At 34.3% G+C, this 23,582-nt stretch overlaps 1 protein-coding gene and 1 long non-coding RNA gene across 7 annotated transcripts; both read right to left on the bottom strand.

The window, feature by feature from the left end:
- Positions 1–10,873: 10,873 nt before the first annotated feature.
- Positions 10,874–15,141, bottom strand: LOC137727608 (MDIS1-interacting receptor like kinase 2-like). The gene is made up of 2 exons (XM_068466439.1): positions 12,282–15,141; positions 10,874–12,183 (listed from the first exon to the last, which is right to left on the bottom strand). Exons 1-2 carry the CDS (start codon positions 15,043–15,045, stop codon positions 11,834–11,836), a joined length of 3,114 nt encoding a protein of 1,037 aa, XP_068322540.1. The 5' UTR covers positions 15,046–15,141; the 3' UTR covers positions 10,874–11,833.
- Positions 15,142–19,711: 4,570 nt separating this feature from the next.
- LOC137729971 (uncharacterized) lies at positions 19,712–22,049 on the bottom strand. 6 transcript variants are annotated; one of them, XR_011068068.1, is made up of 6 exons: positions 21,573–22,049; positions 21,308–21,382; positions 20,680–20,793; positions 20,406–20,499; positions 20,114–20,222; positions 19,712–20,016 (listed from the first exon to the last, which is right to left on the bottom strand). It is a non-coding gene; the product is annotated as an uncharacterized lncRNA (long non-coding RNA). The 6 variants fall into 6 exon arrangements; XR_011068065.1 differs by having other exon boundaries at positions 20,721–20,793; XR_011068064.1 differs by having other exon boundaries at positions 20,721–21,382.
- Positions 22,050–23,582: the final 1,533 nt, after the last annotated feature.

Raw genomic sequence — 23,582 nt, 5'->3', positions numbered from 1 at the left:
ACTCTTTGAGTGTTTTTGTATAGAACTTATAGTTGCCGGGGTGTTCTGTCCATCTTTAGAATTAGTGTCCTCAAGCACGCCTAATTTGTTAAACCCTTTCCAATATAAGCGACAATTTTAGTGCTTTCAAGCCAAAATCGTGATTTGACTTTAACATATTCTATAACACTACTTTTCAATTTTTATGAACATGTTTTCTTCTTATTTTTGAAATGTAGTTTGCAAAGGGGAATCCATTTGCCACTAATCTACCACAACTCAAAGTTAGAGATCAAGAAGAGGTGACGGAAAAGGCAAAGACAACCACGTCACAAAAGTCTCTTGAGTTTCTGTTCAACAATCCAGGCACGTGATGGACATAGGGCTGGGGATTCTGGGGGTCCCATGTTTCCACTTCCTGGTTTGGTAAGGAGAAAAGTAGTAATCATCATGTAATCCAAAAGATAAAAACACGGAGAATTTATATATCATAGTTAAATATGAGAAATAAATTTTGACATTCCAAAAGATGGTTGCATATTCATTTTGGAACTTCACAGCCTTTCTTCTTAGTTAAATGAATTAACCAAGATTGTTTTTTCTTTATTATTTGGTCCATTTGGTAATTGTTGAGTGACTAAGTATTACTTACCAATTCCAACAGATCATTGCACTTTCAATTACTGGATGTCTGAATGCGGTTATGGTGCAGATATCTCTATAATCATCAGGTAAGAATAGTTTTCATGAAATTAATGCTTTTTAAGAAAGCTTTCATCTTGGTATAGAAAAAATGAATAAATTCACTGATGAATTGTTTTTGTTGAATGAAGATGGGGAATGGACTCTGCATATTGAGGGCCAAGTACCATGTTTGTAAACTGTTTTGGTTCTTTGTTGCATGTTATCATGTATATGAATTTTGATAGGGATGAGAATATGTTTTAATATATTTCACAAATTTAACATAGTTTTAAAATCTGCAGCATCGCGGAATCAATTTCTAGTGATATACTATGTCCAATACAGTACCCATTAGTTTAGCTTTGACATGCATCCATGAAAATCCAATCACAATTTCAGGGAACCGGACCCTTACCTAGCCCAATCCTAACCCGTTTTGCCACTTACTCTCAACGCTTGGGTTAAACATGATGAGTCCAAAACCCGTGACTGTATGTACGATTCAAACTTATTAAATTCAGGTCATCAGGGAGAGAGTCCATGCAAAAATACCAATGGCATTCCTAATGATGTAAAAGCATTAGATTGATGGCAAACCATAACTAATCAATGACTGATCCGTCGAACGATATTGTTGCAGTCCAAAAAAGATGAGAAATAACTCAGAATGTCTAACGAACTTCGAAACGCATATCTTCAAGGTAAATTTCTTTACCAATTACAGCTGTAATTCAGTATTCATAAATATTCCTAATAAACTCCTCAAACCGCTCAAAAAGGTTGTCAAAGAACTAGAAAAGAGATATTATATTTCATAAATATTCATAAATATTCCTAGTAAACACTCATGCAAGGAGTAGAAGTGTTATTATATTTTATATCTAATGGTATGAGCAGTACACCTGTTGTAGCAATAAAAACGAGTAAGTCCGAGACATACCTGAATTGTTGCTAAAAAAGTCGGTGCCAACAATGGAGGAGTACATGGCCAATGGTTAAAGAGAATTATAAACAGCAAGAGGAGAGAAGTGCTGAGAATAGTTTTGCAGAAGGGTAGCGTAGTTCCAAGAGCTTGCAAAGACTTCACTTCAAATATGAGCAAAGTGGTGGACCTATTTTACGCGAAGGATGATGGATTCAGTGCACGTGAGATGATGAATAACGTAAATGCAGTGTTTGAAGAACCCATTATTCTCACCGAATTGTAAGAAGAAAGTAATTAAATGGCATGTGAAAATGAAAGCTCCAGAAAACTGTTCTGCACCAGTAATCAGCCAGCACGAATATCACCCGTACGTTATGCTGTTAAAATTCAGTATTTGGGGAATTCATTGATATGTATTCATTCTTTGTTTGAAGGCCAATATATAATGTGTTTAAAGATTTGTAGAGAAAGAACAGTAATAAATTCTTGAGTTATTTGGTCACCTGGTGATCAAGGATTCATGGTCACTCACTTCCTTAGATCATCCACTTCAATTCATGAAGATCACATGCATGAAAATGCGCCGCCACTGGACCAAATACTCAAATCTTCTGAACACTGATACGAACTTGGCACCATATAAGTAGGGCATAAAGTGAAAATGCAAGTGAACACTCAAAGTTGATAACTCGCTAGCAAGGATTAATACACCCTAGAGTTAGACATAAGAGTTGGATAAGAGAAGAAATCATTCTTTTCTCAAGCCAAAGACTATGTTTTACTCTCAAAATCTGAATTAATATTACAATGACGGAGAAGGATTTATATAGGTAGTCATGGAACATCCCTCCATGAAGATATAGGGTAAACCCTACTTAAGAAGACGCATAGATTACGAACATGGACAGTACAAGCACGAACCTGAGCTTAAAAACATTGAACTTAGGAAGAACTAAATAAGGTAAACGCACCTTATGGTTATTCCAAATGAATCAAACCAATATAAATTGAGTCATGTGCAAGATGATATTTTCATTGAAAACCGATTCAAAGTGGGAGAGACCTGAGAAAAGGGATGATGGGAGAGAATTGAGAAAGATGAACCTCTGTATAAGATGCCGGTCAAAAAATGAAACAGGTTGTTGGTAAATGGACTTGGCTTTTTAAATTAAATGAACATGTACCAGTGGATTAAATCTAACTGCTATTATAAAAAGAGTTTTCACATGTCTTCAAAATGAAGATCTTCAATGGAGATCCTAAATGAAGTTCCTACAACCAAGTGGGGCAACTTTTCATTTCTCTTCTTTTTTTTTTTTTTTTTAATTCTTGAAAAATTAATGGTAGAGATAGTTTTTTATTTTTATCAATGGTTACAATATTTTAATGAACTGAATGATAATTTTTTAATATTTTAGTTCCTATATTTAAAAATTATAATATAAGGAATTTTCTTTGTAGACAATATTCTTTTAGTAGTAATGCTATTATTATCATATTTTTATAACACATTTATATATCACTTTGTATGGCATCTGATATGGACAACCACATCATTTAAATTAATCAGAATTTAATTTAAATTAAAAATCATTTAATAAACCAATAATTAAGGGGAAAAAAGGCTGAAATTCAATGGTGATTGTGGACCTGTGGTATACGAGAGTCTTCTCCTTCTTTCCCTGTTCAATCCCGCTTCTTCTCCCGTTTATTCTTCCACTTTCACGCCATTTTTTTTCAACCGCCTCGCCATTGATGGAAGCATATGAAGTAATGGAGCTATACTATTCTTTCTGGTTCGAGATCCAGATCTTCAAGAAACAACCGGTTTCATCGAACCCATCAAATTTTGAAGAACACCTAGATCATGAAATCGAAGAAAACCTAGAAAACCCATCAAAGCCAGAGTTTTTACAGATTTCCGACAAGACTCCATCATACACAAAGCTTAAAGCATCAAATGCACTTGTGGGTTTAACTCATTTTCCACAATAAACCCATTAAACGCAACAAAATATGAAAAACCCAAATTATTTATAACAATCCCCTGCGACGGTGCCAATTTCTTGATAGGGATTTTTACCACCTGCAGAAGTAGTGATAAAAACATTTTAAAATACTTGCAAGAGAACAAGATAGTTGTAATATAAACTGCTTAAGTAAGGTCGTTTTCGGTAGGGATTGAATGAATAATTTATGTAAATACCAAATCTTAATTAATTACTTGAAAACAAAGATTGGAAAAAGTTAATTTTGAATTTAAAAATAATAAAAATGAATTTAATTAAAAAGGTTAAAGAAATTAGCAAAGTAAAGAAAACAAAAGAAAACGTTTTGAAAACCAAATTATAAAAGCCTAGGGTTCTGCCGTCCCCTTAATAATCTTATGTAGATTTACCAATTACTTATGAATTACACATGCAATTTTGAAGGTTAGGTTTTCCTAAGGCATATTCTACTCGTGGTATTCAAGCTAGAACATATATCAAACATGCAATCCGTCTATGGTATTCAGATCAAATATAAACATGCATGACTCATTATGCTTTGTGAAAACCCTTTGAAAAACCATGCAATCCCTAAGACGTGGTATTCGCCCTTAGGTGAAATTACAACTACCAATCACAAGAAGCAATACTCAATCCGCCAGTGGGATTCCGACCGAATTGCATCTAATTACTTATCTAAACATCATAATGGTAGCTAAGCATTAAGATATAGAGATAGTTTAAACACAGTTATTAATAATTCAAAGCATGCATGCATAATATCATATGCAATTAAATAAAGACTACATATTCATGATAAGGTTCAAGGCATTGCCGTAGCAAACGAAAATTAGTTACGAACAATCATAAAACAAAAGGAATTTTATTGAAATAAAAAAAAAAGATAGAAAACACCTTGAAATACAAAACGTCAAAGCCTAGCTAAGTTCTTCCAAATTGATGCCTTTGTTCTCTCTCCTTTTCTAATGGCTAAAAAGCCTTATTTATACTACCACAAAATAAAATCCTACCTAGAAAAGGTCTTCTAAAAACTAAGAAACATAATAGAATAAGATAATTAGGAAATAAAAGGTTTTCTATTTGAACTGAAATTCGAACTTCTCAGAAAATCAGACTTATGACCAACCAAATCAACTCTGATTTGGTCCCAAAAGGTCTCTTTTTAAAGCTTGAGATGTCCTTAACAAATCCTTAGATGAATCTTCCTTAAAATATGTCATCTTGACCTTCAAAATACGCAAAGCGTCCAGAAACGTCAATCTGGGAAAGCTGCGTGCTGGGCCTTTATTTCTTCGCCACGGTCAAACGACTTGGTAGAAAAATCTGAAATTTTGATAAAATCATCTTGAAAGACTCACGAACATCCTCCATTGGAATTACTCCAAAATTCATCCGTTTGATCACTTTTTTTCTCTAGAGGAATTCGAATGTCCTACATTGAAAATATATAACAAAATATCAAAATTCTACCAAAATTACTAATAAATTAATACTAAGATAAGGGTAAAATATGAAGTATAGTATCGACTTATCATGTGGCTAGGAAAGTATTTCTCTGGGCAATATAGACATTGGCCCCGAGAATTACCCTCACAGACTTCTGCAAGAGATAAGTGCAGCGGTGGCCGAGTTGGCGATGAGGGAAGTGGTCTTGTGGGTGGAGCAGATGTCGTCGAGGACACTGTCAGAGACGTCGGAGAAGGGCAATGAGAGTATTGGCAGAAGGTGCTATGACATCGTTGTTGCTTATTGTCATAGATACGGGCGAGTTCGATGGCGTGGGCCAAAGAATGAGGGGCTTGAGCTAATACATCATTCTGGAGGTCCATCTTAAGCCCACGCCCCTAAATGTTGTGCATTGGTCTAACCTTGGGCTTGGCAAGACAAAGGAATGAAATCATTAACATAGGCCTCGAGAGATGCTTTTGGAATGCAAGAGAGAAGAACATGTTGAAGTCTAATTGGTCACCCGGCCCAAAACGTTGTAAGAGACATTCGGTCAAGGTGGCCCATAAAACGGATCCAATATGCAATTTGCACCATTTGAACCACAAAGCCGGATCACAAGTGAAATGGAGGCCCACCACCGTGACCCTGTTGGGGGGTGGTTGACACCATGGTAGTCCAAATACTCTTCCGCCAAAGCTAACCAGTTGAATGGGTCATCGCTGGAGAACCATGAAAGCTCGATTTTCATGAATTTGGTACCAGTGGAGTGGGACGGGGCACCAGACAGGATGAGGTGTTGTTGGTGGGTGGGAAATAGTATGGGAGGGGGATGACAAAGGGTGGAAGTGGACGTGGAAAATTGGGGAGACGCCGACGGATATCCGATCAATTGGTACTTACTTGGTACTTACTTGTAAATTGGTAGAACAATTTGGAAGGCATGATAGAACCTGCAAAAAGTAAAACCATATGGCTAAAAGGAGAGTCAAGAGAGAGAGAAGCGAGTGAAAGGAGAGGAGAAAGAGCTAGGGAGTTAAGTGTTGGTGGCAAAATCATCGAGAGAGGGAGAGTTTGGGAGAGAAGATGCAGCTCTGAAAATTGAAATCGAGAGGAGAGAGATGAAATTCCATAAATGGAAAATGGTTGGCGGCTAGGGTTGATGAAAATGTTAAAGTATGAGTAACTAATAGTTATTAAGCATATAAATATATTTTCTGTATTATAATTTGACAAATCAAGAGTTGGCTCAGTGGTGAAGTTCCATGATTCTCCCAAGGGAGATTAGGGGTTCGAATCCTTGCGGTCTCATTTTTGAGGTAATTATCTAAAGTCAGTTCGGTTTGGGAAAACTGAAATCCACAAATGTTAGACCCAATACCAAACCGAATTGGGCGGTTCGGGATAATAATCAAACCAAAATTTTCGAATTTTGAGATAATTTCGGTTCGGGTTCGGTATAGATCAGGAATTTCGGGAATTTTTTCCAACCCTAAAATAGTCAACGTAAGTCATTTTCATTATATAGAGATATAGTTGTTAACTGCCATTGCATAATTGAACAAAAGAATTTTACTAACACATTTTTTTTAAATACTATATATTATTATTATGGAAAGAGAGACGTTTCAAAATTATTACAATAATTTTAAGAAGGGGGAGTTCCGAATTCAGGCACATGTGGAAACACAACACTCAGTAAGATATCGAACCACATCAAATTTCAGTCACACATGAAAACTTGAAGAGAAAAAAAAAAAAAAAAAAAAAAAAAAAAAAAAGATATTGATCGAACATATTTAGCCACCAACGGATACATTAAGGCTATTTGTGTGTTGCTCATGTACTTCGTGTTACTCTCCTCATCTTTGCGTACGTACTAACTACAAAATTGCCATTTCTCCTTTATTTTTTTTCGTTTTTATATCAATGTAGTACTAAAACTCCGACAATTATAAGGTTTGTAATTGTATGTTTTTTCTTTCTAAAATATAGATATTTTATTTGGTAAAGTTTGTTGCAGTTCTAATTTAATTAAGAATGTAATTGTGTAAATCCTAAGTAAAGATTATGTAGAAATCTTATGAGATCTAAAAGATCTTTTTTATTAATGTTTGTATTACTTGAAGATCTTTCCTAATGTTAATTCCTCAAGGCCGTATCTCTCTTTTTACTTTGCGATCTCTCTCCCTTCTCCCTTGTAAATGTATACTACAATTGAGTTTAAAGTGCTTTTCTTTATTCTATGAACTTACTAAACAATTGCACACGAAAAGCCTCACGAAATTCAGCTACATAATGCCTAACATCACCATTCTAAAAATCTCCACTAGGAGGCTACCATCCCGATTAATTCCTAAGAGTTTGAAAATTAAGAAATGACCCCTAGACTTGTCTAGGCACCCACCTAGCCTGCCTAGACAAAAAATAGATAACTTTTATTTTGTATTTAGTTTTTTAATAAATTATAAGAGACTTGTTGAACACTTTGATGAACAGTCACTATATGCTTGTTTCCATGTTTTCGAATACATTTTAATCTATATCTCATTCTATTTTGTAATTTATGTATCTTAGCACAATTATGCATTTTTTTTAAGTATAAATAAACCTTTATTTATGTTACATAATAAATTTAAAGAACTATTATTAGTACTCCACAAATCTTATTAAAACTATAAAAACACCTAGACATTAGATCCATTCCTGACGCACGCCTATCGCCTTTTAAAACCAAGCCTAACATTGTTAATAAGAACAACATTTTTGCTTAACTTTTTTTAGTACCCCTTTTTTCCACAAAGATTATATGGTAGGTAACAACAGTTATTTTGGATTTAACTTTTTCGTCCATTCATTCGTTTTTCAACTTTTCAACTAAGCATTAGGGATTTGTTTGAGACTTTCTCTGTCAGAAGCAGTTTTGCTTGTAAATACTTATTTGTAAGTGTTGTGTTACAAACATGTTGAAAAATTCAGTACAAACAAAGACACTAATCATTCTTCTGGCAAGCTTGCTTGGAGATATTCGCCTAGCCATCCTTTTGACAAGCTTGTCGACGTGGCACTTTGAACCAATGCAACAGCGACACATTATTATAGCTATTATCCCGATCCCGGTGGTTTATCACTTATTGGTACGTCTATTGGACGGTTCCCTGCCAAAATCATCTCGATTTGCAGATGCGACCTACTGATGATCATCTTCCTTGCTGCATCCTCTGCAATAACAAGAAGAAACTTTTCATCAGTACAGATGACTAGATGTTTGTGAAGGGCTCGTTCAACAACCATTTAAATTTTTAATTTTTAGTTTTTCAGTTTTATTTTTGTGAAACTTGTTTGGTAAGTGTTAAAAAAAAATTTGAAAATTGAAACCGAAATGAAAGCATATATGTGTGTGTGTGTGTGTATAATATAATATAAAAAAAAAACTTTTAGTATTTTGTTCTTATGAAATTAAAAATAAAATAGATATCAAACGGCCAAAACAATAATTTAATGCATATGAGAGATAAAAGAGAGGGAGGGTAACTGTGTATTGGATCTTCTGAAACATCGGCAACAACTAATTTTGATGATAACAATAGCAATACAAGGAAGGAAACCATTTTCATTAGTAGAGATATAAAGTTTGGCTCCTTCATTCCCCTAGCCAAGCTAGTAAGCTAAATGCGACCTACATCAAAACGCGAATGCGACCTGCACCAAAACGGGTTTTATCTAACCAAATGTTATTGCTAGGTCAATGTTTCTATGTCTACGTGCCCATTAAATCATCTAAATTTATGTTCAAGTAAAATGCTAAGAAGGCTTTTTTAAGGTGAAACATTTTATATTTTATGTCACCTCACGTTAATTCCTATTTTAACATTATAAATCGTTGTTCAAAAAATATGAGATGACAAAGAAGTCGTAAAGAGTTTTTTTAGCATTTCTCTTATGTCCAAATGACTTGCAATAATTTGGTGATAATGGAATTGTCAAAATCACGTTTTGATGAAATTAGGGCCAACGAAATTTCTTGTTATTATGTTGGAGGTTTTCAATATCTAAAATTTTCAATGTCAAATGTCAATGCCTGATTTTTTTGACCGAAAAATATAATATGTAATTAAGCATGGAAGAAAATAAAATAAAGTCTGATTGGACCAGAATTAAAGAGCCAGTCAATGTCATAGTTTGAATCTTCCAAACCCCCAACGAAGACCTAGTTTGGTACTGACATAATTATGAAAAAAATTGGTAAAAAAAAAGTTGGGAGTTGTTTTTGTGTTTGGTAAACGTTCAGCTTCAGTTTTTTTTCACAGTTTTGGGTGAACAAAAACAAAAAACAAGAAGCTGCAAAACCCAGCTTTGAAAAACCGGCTTTTTTTTCACATCTGTTTTACATAAAAGTTTACCAAGCACTATAATACTGCTTTTTTTTTTTTTTTTTTCAAAAGAACTTTTACAAAAAAGTTTACCAAACATTCCGCTGTTTTATTTCACATCTGCTTATTCTTACTGCACAACAGAAGCAACTTTTTTTCAAAGCACATCAATACCAAATCAGTCCTAACTCATGCTAATGCATGCTCCTCACTCTATACATGAGGATTTTCTACTTATTTTTAAAGTGTCGAGTACTTGAGCAGTATTTTACATGCCATATTATAAGTTGGAGAAAATTAACATTTTTTTTTTTTTGTCTTTCTACTTATTTTATAATATGTGGAGTACTTGCTTGAATACTAAAAACTTGAAAAAAATTCTCCCTACCTAGAAGGTTCAAAGATTAATGTCATATACTAATTCCGAGTCGCACATCTCTCTTATAAATAATAGAAAAACTAATGAAAATGGCTTAAAAACTTTAAATTTTAACAAAAAATCAAATAATAACTTTATTTAATAATTAGAACAAAACCTAATCTTAAAACGGTCTATTTAAAATGGCCCAATCATTAATTTCCGGGTTTGCCCCTGACGGCAAGCCTTTTTCCGTTTAATTTCATTTACGGATCTCCCTACTATTCTCTATCCTCCCCCATTTCTTCCTAACATTCGAAACCTTCCAATTTTTCTTTGGGGTTTTTTGAAATAGGTCCAAAGTAACTAAAAATTGGACCTATTTCAAAAGTCAAAAGTCACTAAAAATTGGACATATTTCAAAAGGTTGTTTATAAAATTGGATGTATTTCAAATTTTCCCTTTTTTTTCTTTCTAGTTTCAGATCTCAACTCCATGCCTATCAGTATGCAAAATCTATAGATCCCATCTGACCCCAAACTTAATTTTGATCCATCTCCATCTCTGTCAAAAGGCAATCACTTACATGCAAAACGATGTCACTCTCTCTCTCTCTCTCTCCCCCTTTTGTAAAGATGAGAAGGGACCTGGACTTTTCACCGACATCAGCAAAAAAAGCCATAGGTAAGCAATCGTTCTCGTTCTCTCTCTCTGTCTCCCTCCGCCTCTACGATCTTTCTACTGTTTTGTCGCTCTCTCGATTGCGCGTAATTTGCACCTAAAATGATGTGTTTTGGCTTCTGTTGCAAATCCTCTGATCATGGACTACAATTCTACAGCGATGTTGGCGTGGTACGCTTTTGAATCTAGTTTAATCCAAATGTGTATAGCTAATTAAGCAATCAAGAAATATAGCTTCAGATCGTGAATTAGGGGTTCGGATCAATGTTGTTTGCTAGTTGATTGTTTTAGCTAGATCATAGTGCCAATCTCATACTATTTTTTTGTGTCGGGTTCGAAATTGAGATTGAAGTATTTAGAATTAAGTCATTTTTGTAGTTAATAGCTTTCTCTGTCCAAGGAAATCTTTTAGTTCATCAAGAAGTCGGTTTATATGTTATTATAAACCAATTTTAAATTATTCTGATGCTTTTGCATTTTTAAGCTTTGATTTCTGAGTTCTTCTGGAATTTTGGGATATATTTTATTGTGACTTTTACATTCATCTTTCCACTATGTGAGTATATTAGTTGAAGAAAATCTGGATAAGGGAAAGTATCTTTTGTGCTCTTGACTAGTGAAATGGATAAATGACTCTGTGTGATTCTGAGTTTGTTTTAAGTTTTTAATGTTGTTTCCACTTTTAGTGTACTTCCTCGGTTTCAAACTTAAGTGTAACTTTGCTATGAACATATTCCCAGTAATCCACAGTTCAGCAGTACCCCAAAACCTTTGAAGAAAAATGATTAAGCCAACACGTCACCACTCACAGACCGTTGCATTAAGCCAACACTTTACGATTCAAAAGATCATATTACCATAAGACATGAGGACTTTTAATTACCAAATTCTACATCCACAATTTTTGTAATCATTCACATAAAATAATAACAATTCGAATAATCTCTTATATCAAACACAATATTAAATGGTCAGTTTTTAGTCTGATAAAGCACCAAACGTCTCACTAATTTAATAGTCAATAGAATCCGAGCTACCAAACATGGTTTTAGGAGCGAGTCCAACTAGCACTCCTCTTCTTGTTAATTTACCTGCAATTATAACAGAGTACCATATGGCTTCAATCAAGTAATAGTTAACTCAACTACAAAAAATAAATTATAGTCAACTCAATCCAGTTGATTCTGCAATAAAAAAGGATTGTAATTAATTGAAGATTGTACTTAATCTTGGCTGAAGAACAACATACATATATTACAGCAGCAACAACAACAAACAAACCTTATTTTACTAAGTAGGAAGAACAATATAGATATATTGATATAATTAAACAAGCCCATCCGACTTTCGTGCCAACTCAAACAATGTCAAACGCAATTCAAATCTTAATGAGTTGTTCAAGTGTGATGCCTGGTCCTCCAGTGGAAGTTGCAATTTGTAATGATAACAATTGAGAAACCATGTGCATTGTTGGCCTAGATTGCGGTTGCGAATGCCTGCATGCGATTGCTACACTTGCAATGGTTGTCAGTTCATCTTCAACTTCAGGTGTAGGAGGTGGAAGCCGTTGGTCCAATACATCCTTCAGCAATTTGTTTTCACACACGGATGGAGACGAAAAGGACGAGATTAAATCGCCTAGTCGCTTTCCCATGATCACTTCCAGTGCCAGCACTCCGAAGCTATAAACGTCACATTTCTCAGTTACCTTCATTGTGTAGGCCAACTCTGCATAAAAATTAAGGAAGAGCAAGCCATTAGTGTATGTTAACTTGATATCACAAATTTAGAAAACATTATATTTTTTTTTAACTGTTTTACTTTACCTGGTGCTACATATCCGTATGTGCCTGCAAGAGAGCTCCAATTTGATGAGTCTGGATTCAATAGCTTAGCAGTGCCGAAGTCCGAAACACAAGGCTCGTAGTCATAATCCAACAAAATGTTGCTGCTTGATATGTCCCGATGTACAATTGGTGGCACGCAATCATGATGCATGTAAGATAGTGCATGAGCTACGCCTTTTACAATTCTCACCCTTGTACTCCAATCCAATTTTTTTGCTTCGTCTTCTTTGCTCAAGATTGAAGCCAGACTACCCTTGTCAAGATACTCATAGACCAGAAATGAGTGCTGTGAATTTGAACAGAAACCACAAAGTTTCACAATATTTCGATGTCGTATATTGATTAATGCACTTATTTCATTGTGGAACTCCTGTGATGTCTCCTCCCTGTCAAGTTTTTGATGGAGTTTCTTCACTGCAACTATGCTGCCTGATGGTAGCTTCGCCTTGTAGACACTTCCAGATCCTCCCTTCCCAATACAATATATGGAGTTAAAACCATCGGTTGCTCTTATGATCTCCGAATACAATTTTTTTCCATCAAAAAGAGAGATTGAAAAAACTTCTTCTTCATCATGGATATCGCTCTTGTCTGTTTCTGGCTCTTTCTTTCTTCTTGTTTTAATGAAGACAATTGCAAAGAAGGCAAGTAAAACTACTCCCAAGATAGGGAAAACAATTGCAAACACGAGTTTTCTGTTGTTTTTTCTTTTTGAGACGTGCTTATTGCAAGATTGTAGTCCTACAACATTTCCACACAACCCTACATTCCCTTCAAAGCTGTGGGCATCTTGAAATGCTTTGTTGTTGGGGATGGGACCCTGCAAGTGATTGTAGGATACGTCTACGTACAGCAAGCCGCGCATTCCATCAAACGTTGCTGGAATGAGACCGGAAAGATTATTGTGGGAAAGATTCAGTCCCTCCAAGCTCTGCATATTGCTCATTTCTGATGGTATCTTACCTTCAAGTGAGTTATGACTTAAATCTAATTGTGACAGGTGAAATAACTGCCCCAACTGAAATGGAATTTCTTGACTGAAATTGTTGTTGCTCAAATTCAAGTAGTTTAAACTGACCAATTCACCAAAAGTGCTTGGAATTGAGCCATTCAGCTTGTTGGTTGACACGTCAAGATATTCGAGTTCAGTAAATGCTCCAAATTCAGAGGGTATAGAACCCAAAAGTTTATTGCCATTCAGTTTTAGGTTCACCATCGAAGCCAATCTCCCCAAATCCTTGGGAACCACCCCAACCAGATGATTCGAAGAAAAATCAAGTTCTTGAAGTTTTGTTGCATTGGCAATCTTAGATGGTATGCTACCAGTAAGGTTGTTCCCCGCAAATATTAGAGTTGTTAAGTTTGGACACTGTCCCCAGATGTCTGAGATTTCACCATACATGTTGTTGTCGCTTAGGTCTACAAACTGAAGATTAGGATAGACACCAAAGTCTTCAGATATATTGCTTGTAAACTGGTTCCCCTCAAGACGGACTCTGACTAAGCTCTTGCAACCTTTCAAGCTTTCCGGGATTGGACCTGAAAATTCGTTGTTTTCTGCACTAAACCTTTGTAGCAATCCACCTCTACATATATCTCGAGGCAAATAACCAGAAAATCGGTTAGTAGCCAAGTCAAGTATGGTCAACTTCATTAGATTCTCCATCTCTTGGGGGATTGATCCAGATAATTGGTTACCGCGGAGGTATAGGTTTTCTAGGCTGCTCAAGTTGCCAAACGAAGAGGGAACAGTTCCGTTGAACTGATTGTTGGTCAGCTCCAGAGACACAACAAATTTCAAGCTTCCAATCTCTTCAGGAATAGTGCCGGAAAGTTTATTATCGTAGAGAGAGAGATAAATAAGGTTTGTCAAATTGCACAAAGAAGTTGGGATAGAACCAGAAAGGGTATTGTTGTACAACATCATCGTGGTTAGATTTTTCAAGTTTCCGAAACTTAGAGGGATTGGGCCTGATAAATAGTTGTCAAACAAGTAAAGTTCAACCAACTTCGAAAGGTTTCCTATTTCGGGAGGGATAGGACCCGAAAGTTGGTTTCCGAAGAGAATCAAAGAAGTCAATTGGCTCAAATTACCGACAGAAGCTGGAATTGAACCCTCTAAATTGTTTAAGTTTAGAGCTAGCTGATAGACAAATTTAAGTTGGCCTATTTCTTGAGGAATTGAGCCGTTGAACTTATTAGCATTTAGGTGAAGAACCTGAAGATTTGTTAAAAGACCAATTTCGGGTGGGATTTTTCCAGACATTTGATTGTAGGATATATCGAAATAGATGAGTTTGGTGAGGGAACTGATCTCAGGAGGGATTTGATCAAAAAGTTCATTCAAGCTGAGGTCAACATATGCAAGATTAGGCAAAGACATGAATGGAAATTGAAGTAGAGTACCTTGTATACCAGAATTGGTGAGGTTTAATCTGTTGACACTTCCAGCAGAGTTGCATGAAACACCAACCCAAGTATTGCATGGGGCTTCATTTGCCTTAATCCATGAGGTCAGGTTGTTTTGGGTTTGGTTTTGAAAGCTAGCTTTCCATTTGAGGAGTGCTTCTGCTTCAGTGGAATTGGCAGAAGCAAAAGCATTTTTTGGTGATGAAGCTAGCTGAAGATACAAGATAAGGCAAGATAGAAAGCATACTTTCTCACAACAAGTTGAAAATCTCACCATGGTTTTTGTGTATACTTTTTTTAAGCAACTCAGGGCTTTACTTATAGTGAGATGCATTATTAATTTGCATATCCTTTATTTGTTTTTGTTATCCCACCTAAACTCTTGACTTTGCAGGCGGGTCCGTTCCTTACTTGGATACTACCTGTGCCTCGGTAGATGGATTCTAAACAACTAGCACTAGATTTTTGACCTGTTTAAGTTTTTGCTATTAAACTTAAAGAAAATGGGAGAAACCTTGAACTTCTAGTGAATTTTGAAAAAAATTATTTTTTATTAATTTATTTCAAAATTTAAGATGAAAGCTACACCAGGCAAATTTAAAAAGTATATAGAAACAAAAAGGCCCTTAATCAATTGTCAACGAGCACGACAATCTAGAAACCTTTGAATATTCTTTCTGAATTAATATATGAGATGGTATTTGTATAAGAAGATTGAGTAATATTATTCATATCATGTTTTTGTACTATATTTTCATACTATCTTAGGTAACATTTGATACGGACAGCCACCTCATTTGAATTAATCAGATTTTTAAATTTAGTTCATTATTTAATAAAGTAATAATTAAGAAAAACTAGTTAATTAAATGATGATTGTGGTATATGAGGAGTCTTTGTACTGATTTGGTACTGATGTGCTTTTATAAAAAGTGGGTATAAAAAAAAACTGAGCTAAAAAAGGTGTTTGGTAAACACTTCAAAACAACTTTTTTCACAGTTTTAGGTGAAAAAAAAAGCTGAAAACGTGAAGCAGCAAAAATGATTTTATTCTCATAGCATAGCAGAAACAGTTTTTTTTTTCAAAGCACATCAATACCAAACTAGCTCTTTCTCCTTCCTTTCCTTGAGTTTTGCAAATTTTTTAAATGATGTGATTGTCCACATCACATGCCACCTAAGGTAATATAAAAATATGGTTTGAATAACATTACTCGAGAATATTTGAATTTTCTTACACTTTGTGCTGAAGTCTTTGTCTCTTATCTTTAAAATAGAATATTAAAAATTGCAGTGTGAACATATATTCATATTGTCAAACAAATTTAAAGTCTAGCAGGGTATTGAAAGCAATCCGTAAGGTATATTGACAATTTCCCAAATTGATAATGCAGTATTTGGTATCAATGGTATATTTAATAATGTTAGGTAGGTATTGAAAGCGATCAGTAAGGTATATTGATAATTTCCCAGATTGATAATGGAGTATTTGGTGTCAATTGTACTTGAGCAATATATTACGTGTCGTATTATAAGTTGGAGAAAATTAACATATTTTTTTGTCTTTCTACTTATTTTATAATATGTGGAGTACCTGCTTGAATATTAAAAACTTGAAAAAAATTCTCCCTACCTAGAAGGTTCAAAGATTAATGTCATATACTAATTCCGAGTCTCACATCTCTCTTATAAATAATAGGAAAACTAATGAAAAGAGCTTAAAAATTTTGAATTTTAATAAAAAAACAAAGGGTAAATTACATTTTCATACCTCAGGTTTGGGGTCTATTTCAATTCCTTACAACATCTTCAAAACATATCACTTTCATACCTTAAGTACTATTTTATTTCAAAATAATATCTCTGTTACATTTTTCATCCATTAATCTGTTAAATGCTGACGTGGCTACCATATATATGCCACGTGGCTGCCAAATGTCTGCCACGTGGCAAATAAAATAATTTTTTTTTTTAAAAAAACCTGAATTTTCTCAAAAAAAAAAAACCTCACTATCCCTCCTTCCCCCCCCCCCCCCCCCCCCCCCCCCCAAAAAAAAGCGACCCATATCCCTATCCCAAATCCAAAACCCAAAAAACCTGCAGCAGCAGCAACAAGAAGAAGAAGAAGAAGAGGGAGGAAGAAGAAGAAGAAGAAAAACCTCCCTCCCCACCCCCCCATCCCGGCGCCGCATGACCTTCCCCGCCCCCCTGGGTCAGGATCTCGTGATTTTCAGTATGGATGAGTTTTGAAAATCCTTTGAGTTTGAGATGATTTTTGGACTGATTTTGTGGTAGATCCACCTAATCTTAGGTGGAATTTCTGTGGGTGATGGGGGATGGGAGAAAAGGGTGGCTCGGGTGGGACGAGCAGGGGCTTTTTTTTTTTCTCTCTCTCTCTCTTTCTTCTTCTTCTTCTTGCAGGTTTTTGGGTTCTGGGTTAGGGTCCCCGGCGGCCGCGGGGGCGGGGGGGGGGGGGGGGGGGGGGGGGGGAGGGGAGGGGGGGAGAATGCACTGCTTTCAAATTTTTTTTTTTTTTTTGAGAAAATTTAGGGTTTTTAAAAAGAATTAAAAAAATATTTTATTTGCCACGTGACAGACATTTGGCAACCACGTGACATATATGTAGCAGCCACATCAGGATTTAACAGATCAATGGATGGAAAATGTAATTGAGGTATTATTTTGAAATAAAATAGTACTTAAGGTATGAAAGTGAAATGTTTTAAAGATGTTGTAAGGAATTGAAATAGACCCTAAACCTGAGGTATGAAAGTGTAATTTACCCTTTTTTTTTTCAATTTTTTTTCTTTTTTTGAGAAAATTCAGGTTTTTAAAAAATTAAAAAATTATTTTATTTGCCACGTGGCAGACATTTGGCAGCCACGTGGCATATATGTGACAGCCACGTCAACATTTAACAGATCAATTGATGGAAAATGTAACAGAGGTATTATTTTGAAATAAAATAGTACTTAAGGTATGAAAGTGAAATGTTTTGAAGATATTGTGAGGAATTGAAATATACCCCAAACCTGATGTATGAAAGTGTAATTTACCCAAAAACAAAGTAATAACTTTATTTAATAGTTAGAATAAAACCTAATATTAAAACGGTCCATTTTAAAAGGCCCAATCATTAATTTTCGATTTTACCCCGGAGGGCAAGCCTCTTTCCGTTTAATTTCATTTACAGATCTCCCTACTATTCTCTATCCTCCCCCATTTCTTCCTGACATTCGAAACCTTCCATTTTTTCTTTCTAGTTTTAGATCTCAACTCTATGCCTATCACTATGCAAAATCTATAGATCCGATCTGATCCCAAACTTAATTTTGATCCATCTCCATCTCTGTCAAAAGGCAATCACTTATGGTGTGTATGAAATTACCATCAAAGATTTTATGGAATTGAGAACTATGCCCTGGGATTGCAAAAAATTACCATCAAAGATTTTATGGTGTGTATGAAATTACCATAAGACTTTCCGGCTAATGAAATGGCTACCCAATGTTCTCATTCATTCCCAGTGGATCCTTCTTCTCTCTAAAAATTGAGCGAACCAAGTTCACCGTTGTATATGACAACCGATGTTGCTCGCGACTCCTAAAATCCTTGGCCTTGCTTTCCAACCTCGCTCTCAACTAATACTTCATGGTTAATTATATCCGCTAGAAAAGGGCCATGGACTCTAAGAGCCTGAGAGCATCTTTAAAGGCAAATTTATTTAGTATTTGTTGAAGAAAAAAAAAGGATGTATATGTGTGTGTGATGTGTATTACTAAACAAAAAGGTTTAATGGGAGATGAAATAGTGGGAGTCTCGTATTAATTGAAACAAAAAATGGTTTGACATGTTTAATTTGTTTCCACTTTCATCAATAGTGGCCTAGTTATTGGTCTAGTTTCATAAATAGTGTCTAGTTTTTTGTCCACTTTCATAAATTGTGGTCTTGTTCTTGGTCCAGTTTTATAAGTAATGCCTAGTTCTTAGTCTTGTTTCATAAATAGTGTATAGCAATTAGTACAGTTTCATAAATAATATCTTTTTCTTGGTCTAGTTTCATAATATTTATTTCTTGGTCTAGTTTCATAAATAGTTTCCAACTCTTGGTTTAGTTTTAGAAATAGTGTCTCATTCTTGATTTGGTTTCATAAATAATGTCTACTTATTGATCCAGTTTTCATAAATAGTCTCCTTATTGATCAAGTTTCATAAATAGTGTTTAGTTCTTGTTCCACTTTCATAAATAGTGGTCTAGCTCTTGGTCCAGTTTCATAAATAGTGCCTAGTTCTTAGTCCACTTTCATAAATAGTGACCTTGTTCTTGGTCTAGTTTTATAAACAATGCCTAATTCTTGGTCCAGTTTCATAAATAATGTATAGCAATTGGTATAGTTTCATAAATAGTGTCTCTTTCTAGGTCTAGTTTTGTAGATAGTATTTCTTTCTTGATATAGTTTCATAAATAGTTTCCACCTATTTGTTTAGTTTTAGTAATAGTGTCTCATTCTTGATTTGGTTTCATAAATAGTGTTTACTTATTGGTCTTGTTTCATAAATAATGTCTCCTTATTTTAAGGAGGATTAGAATGACATACTATGATAAAAAAAAAAAAGGAGGATTAGAATGATATACTATGATAAGAAAAAATATACAATCAATAATGGTACCAATTGACAATTTGACAACATAAGCATCTAAACATCTTACTATTATACATATATCCCAGATTTTACTAAATTCGTCCTTCTAAATATGGCTAAATAATAAAGACTTGTAGCTCAGTTGATAAAAAAACATTCACATTTACTCTCGGAATCTCGAGCTCCTCCCTTAATATTTATAGTAGAAAAAAGAAAAAAAGAAAAAGAAGATATTGTGAAGGTTATAATTCATACATGATAGCGCATTTATTGTTATTGTGCCCAATATGTCAACTATTTAAAAAAAAAAAAAAAATTAGAAACCGAAATCACCTACAAATTGAGATTGAGGCCAAACAAATTTTTTTTTTCATAAAATTAAAACAGCCCACAACCACAAGCATCTATAATATTACAATTTACAAAGATATTCACAACCATTATATATAAAAACTAGAATTTTACATGTTCTATCCCCAACTAAAATAAAACTAAAATTATAAAGGTTTTAAGTGAATATCGGTTCTCTCAAGAATACGAAGATCAAATATTAAGGTTTTAAGTGAATATCGGTTCTCTTATCTTCTAGTTCCAAAATTTTCTTTCCAAAATGCTGCTTGAGTGCCACAGTGTCGGACCCTTCAAAAAATTTCATCTCCGACTGCACAAGCGTCAAATGCAAAGTTACACATAAACTCTGTGATGACATTAATGTGATTTTGATTTAAAACAAAACAATCTACACACGCAAATGACACCTCTTTTTGTTGTAGACATTTATTCAATTCATGCAACTCTGTCCATCATATTTTGCATAAGTGTGCTCCCACTCTTTTGCTACTTCATCAATTTCCTGGGAATCACCTGCTAAGATAGGAAATTGTACCATATATAAAATAGCTCCATTTTAATGAACTTCCCAACACTATCAATGCACATGAGAAAATAGCCTATTTGCAAAAACAATAACACAACTTACATAATTGCATATGATTTAATTGCGAAAAGAAAATGCTGTTGACAAAGTCCTAAACCATATATAAGCGATACCTGTTATCGCTTCACCCATTTGATAGTCAGCCAATTCTAAACTTTGCAAACTCCTTTTTAGGCCATTGCTTTTGACAAAGCAGGGGCTACCATCCTGCAAAATGAAGTTTTAGATTTGCAAATGTATCTTTCTAGCTGAATATATATAGTTTACAAAGTGAAATAAGAAACCAAGACTTGAAAGAAACAAGAAGTCAAAATCATATATATTAGTACTTGAAAGAAACAAGATGAAAGAATAACGTCAATCTCTACTAGAGCATGTAACACATACTTGAGAAGCTCTTTCACATCGCTCTACACCATTGCACTTACTGCGGTATTCATGAAGTTCCCGACGAAGGTCCTCATCAGCAGCTTCAAGCCAAGTAATTCTTTCCTTCAGAACCTAGATGATTAGTAAACTAACATTACTAGCAAAAAAGATGTACAAAACAATAAAAGTTTGGACAATCATTTAGGTTTAGGTCAAAAGCAGTGATAAATCTCAAAGCTATCTATGACATTAATTTCTAAGAAAGATAGCAAGTGTCGGCAAATACACAGAGAAACTACAGAGACCACTTGGAAAAAGAAATATCATAAATGTTCAGAGATGCAGCACATACACTATTCACAGATCAAGCTTTAGATCAGTGCAGGTAGATCAGTATACCATTTTTTTCAGGTGTACAATCATGTCTGTGTCTATACTTTATACAGTCCTAGGATTATTCAAGCAATTTTCAAAGGGTAAGGCTCTGTGAATAATAGAAAGTATATGAACAAGTGGGTCAGTAGATTTTATCAGGTACCAAAATGTATTTAGTGCAACACATGTGAGTTAAAATTTGATAAGGTAATTACCAAGTTTTAAGTGGGATGAAACTTCAATAATTAGTAGAATGCATGTCTCTACTTACCACTAAACTTCTTTTTATCCTATCAGGCGCAAAGTTTTCATCAGGGGTGCAGGCACAGATTATCGCTCGAGGACGCTAAGGTTTGCAAAGAAAAAAAAAAATGATAGTATGACAAATTATGAATAATTGTAATATGGTATTTATCAAATGTGTTCATATCTGCCAATTATAGTATAAATATGAACAATATAAACCAATAGAAAAATATCAACCAATAAAAAGTTGGGATATAATCAGTGAATTCTGCTAATAAATGATTTCTTACAGATAATGCTGGTGACTGGTGTAGTAGAGTTATCACTGAAATTATGTTCAGAAGTAATTCCTCTCTTATTAATGGTTGTTACCATACTGACTGTCATTTTCAGAAGGATAATGACAACATCACAAATCGTCGAGAGAAACGATCGGCTTCATCACCAGCTCGGGCCTCATCACCCATCGACGCCACTGCTACTCCTCTTTTTGTCGTCCCGTACGCCGCTCTCACACCTGCAAAACACACAAAATCCGAACAAAATCATATGTTTCTTAGATCTGAAATTGAAGAAATTTGGCTATGAATTTGTAGAAACTAACTTGAGGATCGGAAAGAGGATGGGAAGAGGATTATGGAGGTATTTGACGGTCTTGGGTGACAAGTGGAAGGCGGCGCTGTTGCCTGAAATAGAAGAAGGAGAGGAAGGATACGGGAAGGAGAGTGACAGGGAAGGAAGAGAGAGGATGAAGGAGAGAGAGAGAAGACTAGTTTTTCATATTTTTTCAGAAATTGTTATTATTACTTTAAAAATTTCATTCTATATTCTTTAGAATGTATTTTTTTCAAATATAATAAATTTAAAATGTAAAATGAGATTTTTAAAATATTAATAATAATTTTTTATTTTTTTTATCATTATTTTGCATAAAAGGCACGATTCTTTTTATACGTATCTAAAAAGTATATAGTGCAAATAATTCAAAATGTACCTTTGATTTAAATATATACCAAATATTAGGGCACAAAATTTAATACTGAACGTTTGGGCCAAAAAAATAAATTTTATTTTAAATATATTTAATCATATGACACAAAAATATTTTGGGCCTCATTAATTCTAGAAAAAAATTGCAGAGGAAAGTTTGGAGATAGAAGAGAGGTTTGTAACAATGTTAACCCTTGAGAAACTTACATGTTATTGGTAACCTTTGTAAAGGCACAAAAGTCATTTTGTCTCACACATAATATATTTAATTAATAAAAGTTTCATTATATAAATATGGACACATGCAATTGTGCTTATAAATCCTGCACAAAAAGTCTTTCGTGCCTATTCCTGTGCCCAATAATGTGTTTGTGTCCATTTTCTTTTACATTGGGCACAATATATGGTGCCCTTTATTGAATGTGCCCTTTTCCACCTTATTCTTGTTCAAAGACACACAAATTCCTTACTTGTGTCCTTCATTTTGTACCCAAAGCCCATTTTTCTTGTAGTTGGTGGTTTTTGGTTAAAATATTCATGATCCAAACCCTTTTTATTAAAGGAACTTTAATGAAAAGCTTTCGGTACTGTTCTCTTTAACGAAAAACCACATTTTTACATTAAAAAGTCAATCATAGTATTATTCACTTTACCTTTTATTTTGTACTTATCGTTAAAACTCAAAGTTTTCAATTCTTTTTTATTAGTTTTCAATTTTTTCTTCTTCCTACATCAATTCTCCTTCAAAGAATAAAAAAAGATAAAATTTAATATAAAATAATATTTTTTCTCTCTTCATCAACCTTTCTCATTCTCTCTTCTTCTTGATGGACGGAAAACAAAAAAAAATTGAATTTCGTTTTTTTTTTTCTTTCTGCAATTAATTTCCTTCAACTGGGGCTCAAATAAGACTTTGATTGAGAAGTGAAAATCCATGTGTATGCAAGTCCAGCAGATTCTTGCTATCATCTCCATTCCATTCCTTTCACAATCACATGCATGGACAAATGTGCTGACATTAAATATTTAATGACATTAAATATTTAATGGGATTGGGAAAATTAGGAATTGGACTAACGGAGGACCTTCCGTCAGGGGCATAAGCTGGAAAAAAAAAAATTAGTTTTGCATGTGGGCTTGTTTCTTACTTGTGAGGCATTAGTTTTTGTCCTTTTTTATTAAATTTCAGGTCATTTACATTAAATAAAGTTAGTAGATAGTTTTTGGTTAAAATGAACTTAGTCTAAATTCTTTTTCATTAAAGCTCTCATAAATAATACACTTGCAAGCGTGGTAAGTTAATTATCTCT

The sequence above is a fragment of the Pyrus communis genome, chromosome 3 (assembly GCF_963583255.1).
Source record: "Pyrus communis chromosome 3, drPyrComm1.1, whole genome shotgun sequence".
NCBI classification, from domain to species: Eukaryota; Viridiplantae; Streptophyta; class Magnoliopsida; order Rosales; family Rosaceae; genus Pyrus; species Pyrus communis.
Note: the sequence above shows the minus strand (reverse complement) of the source record. Positions and strands in the feature narration are given on the sequence as shown.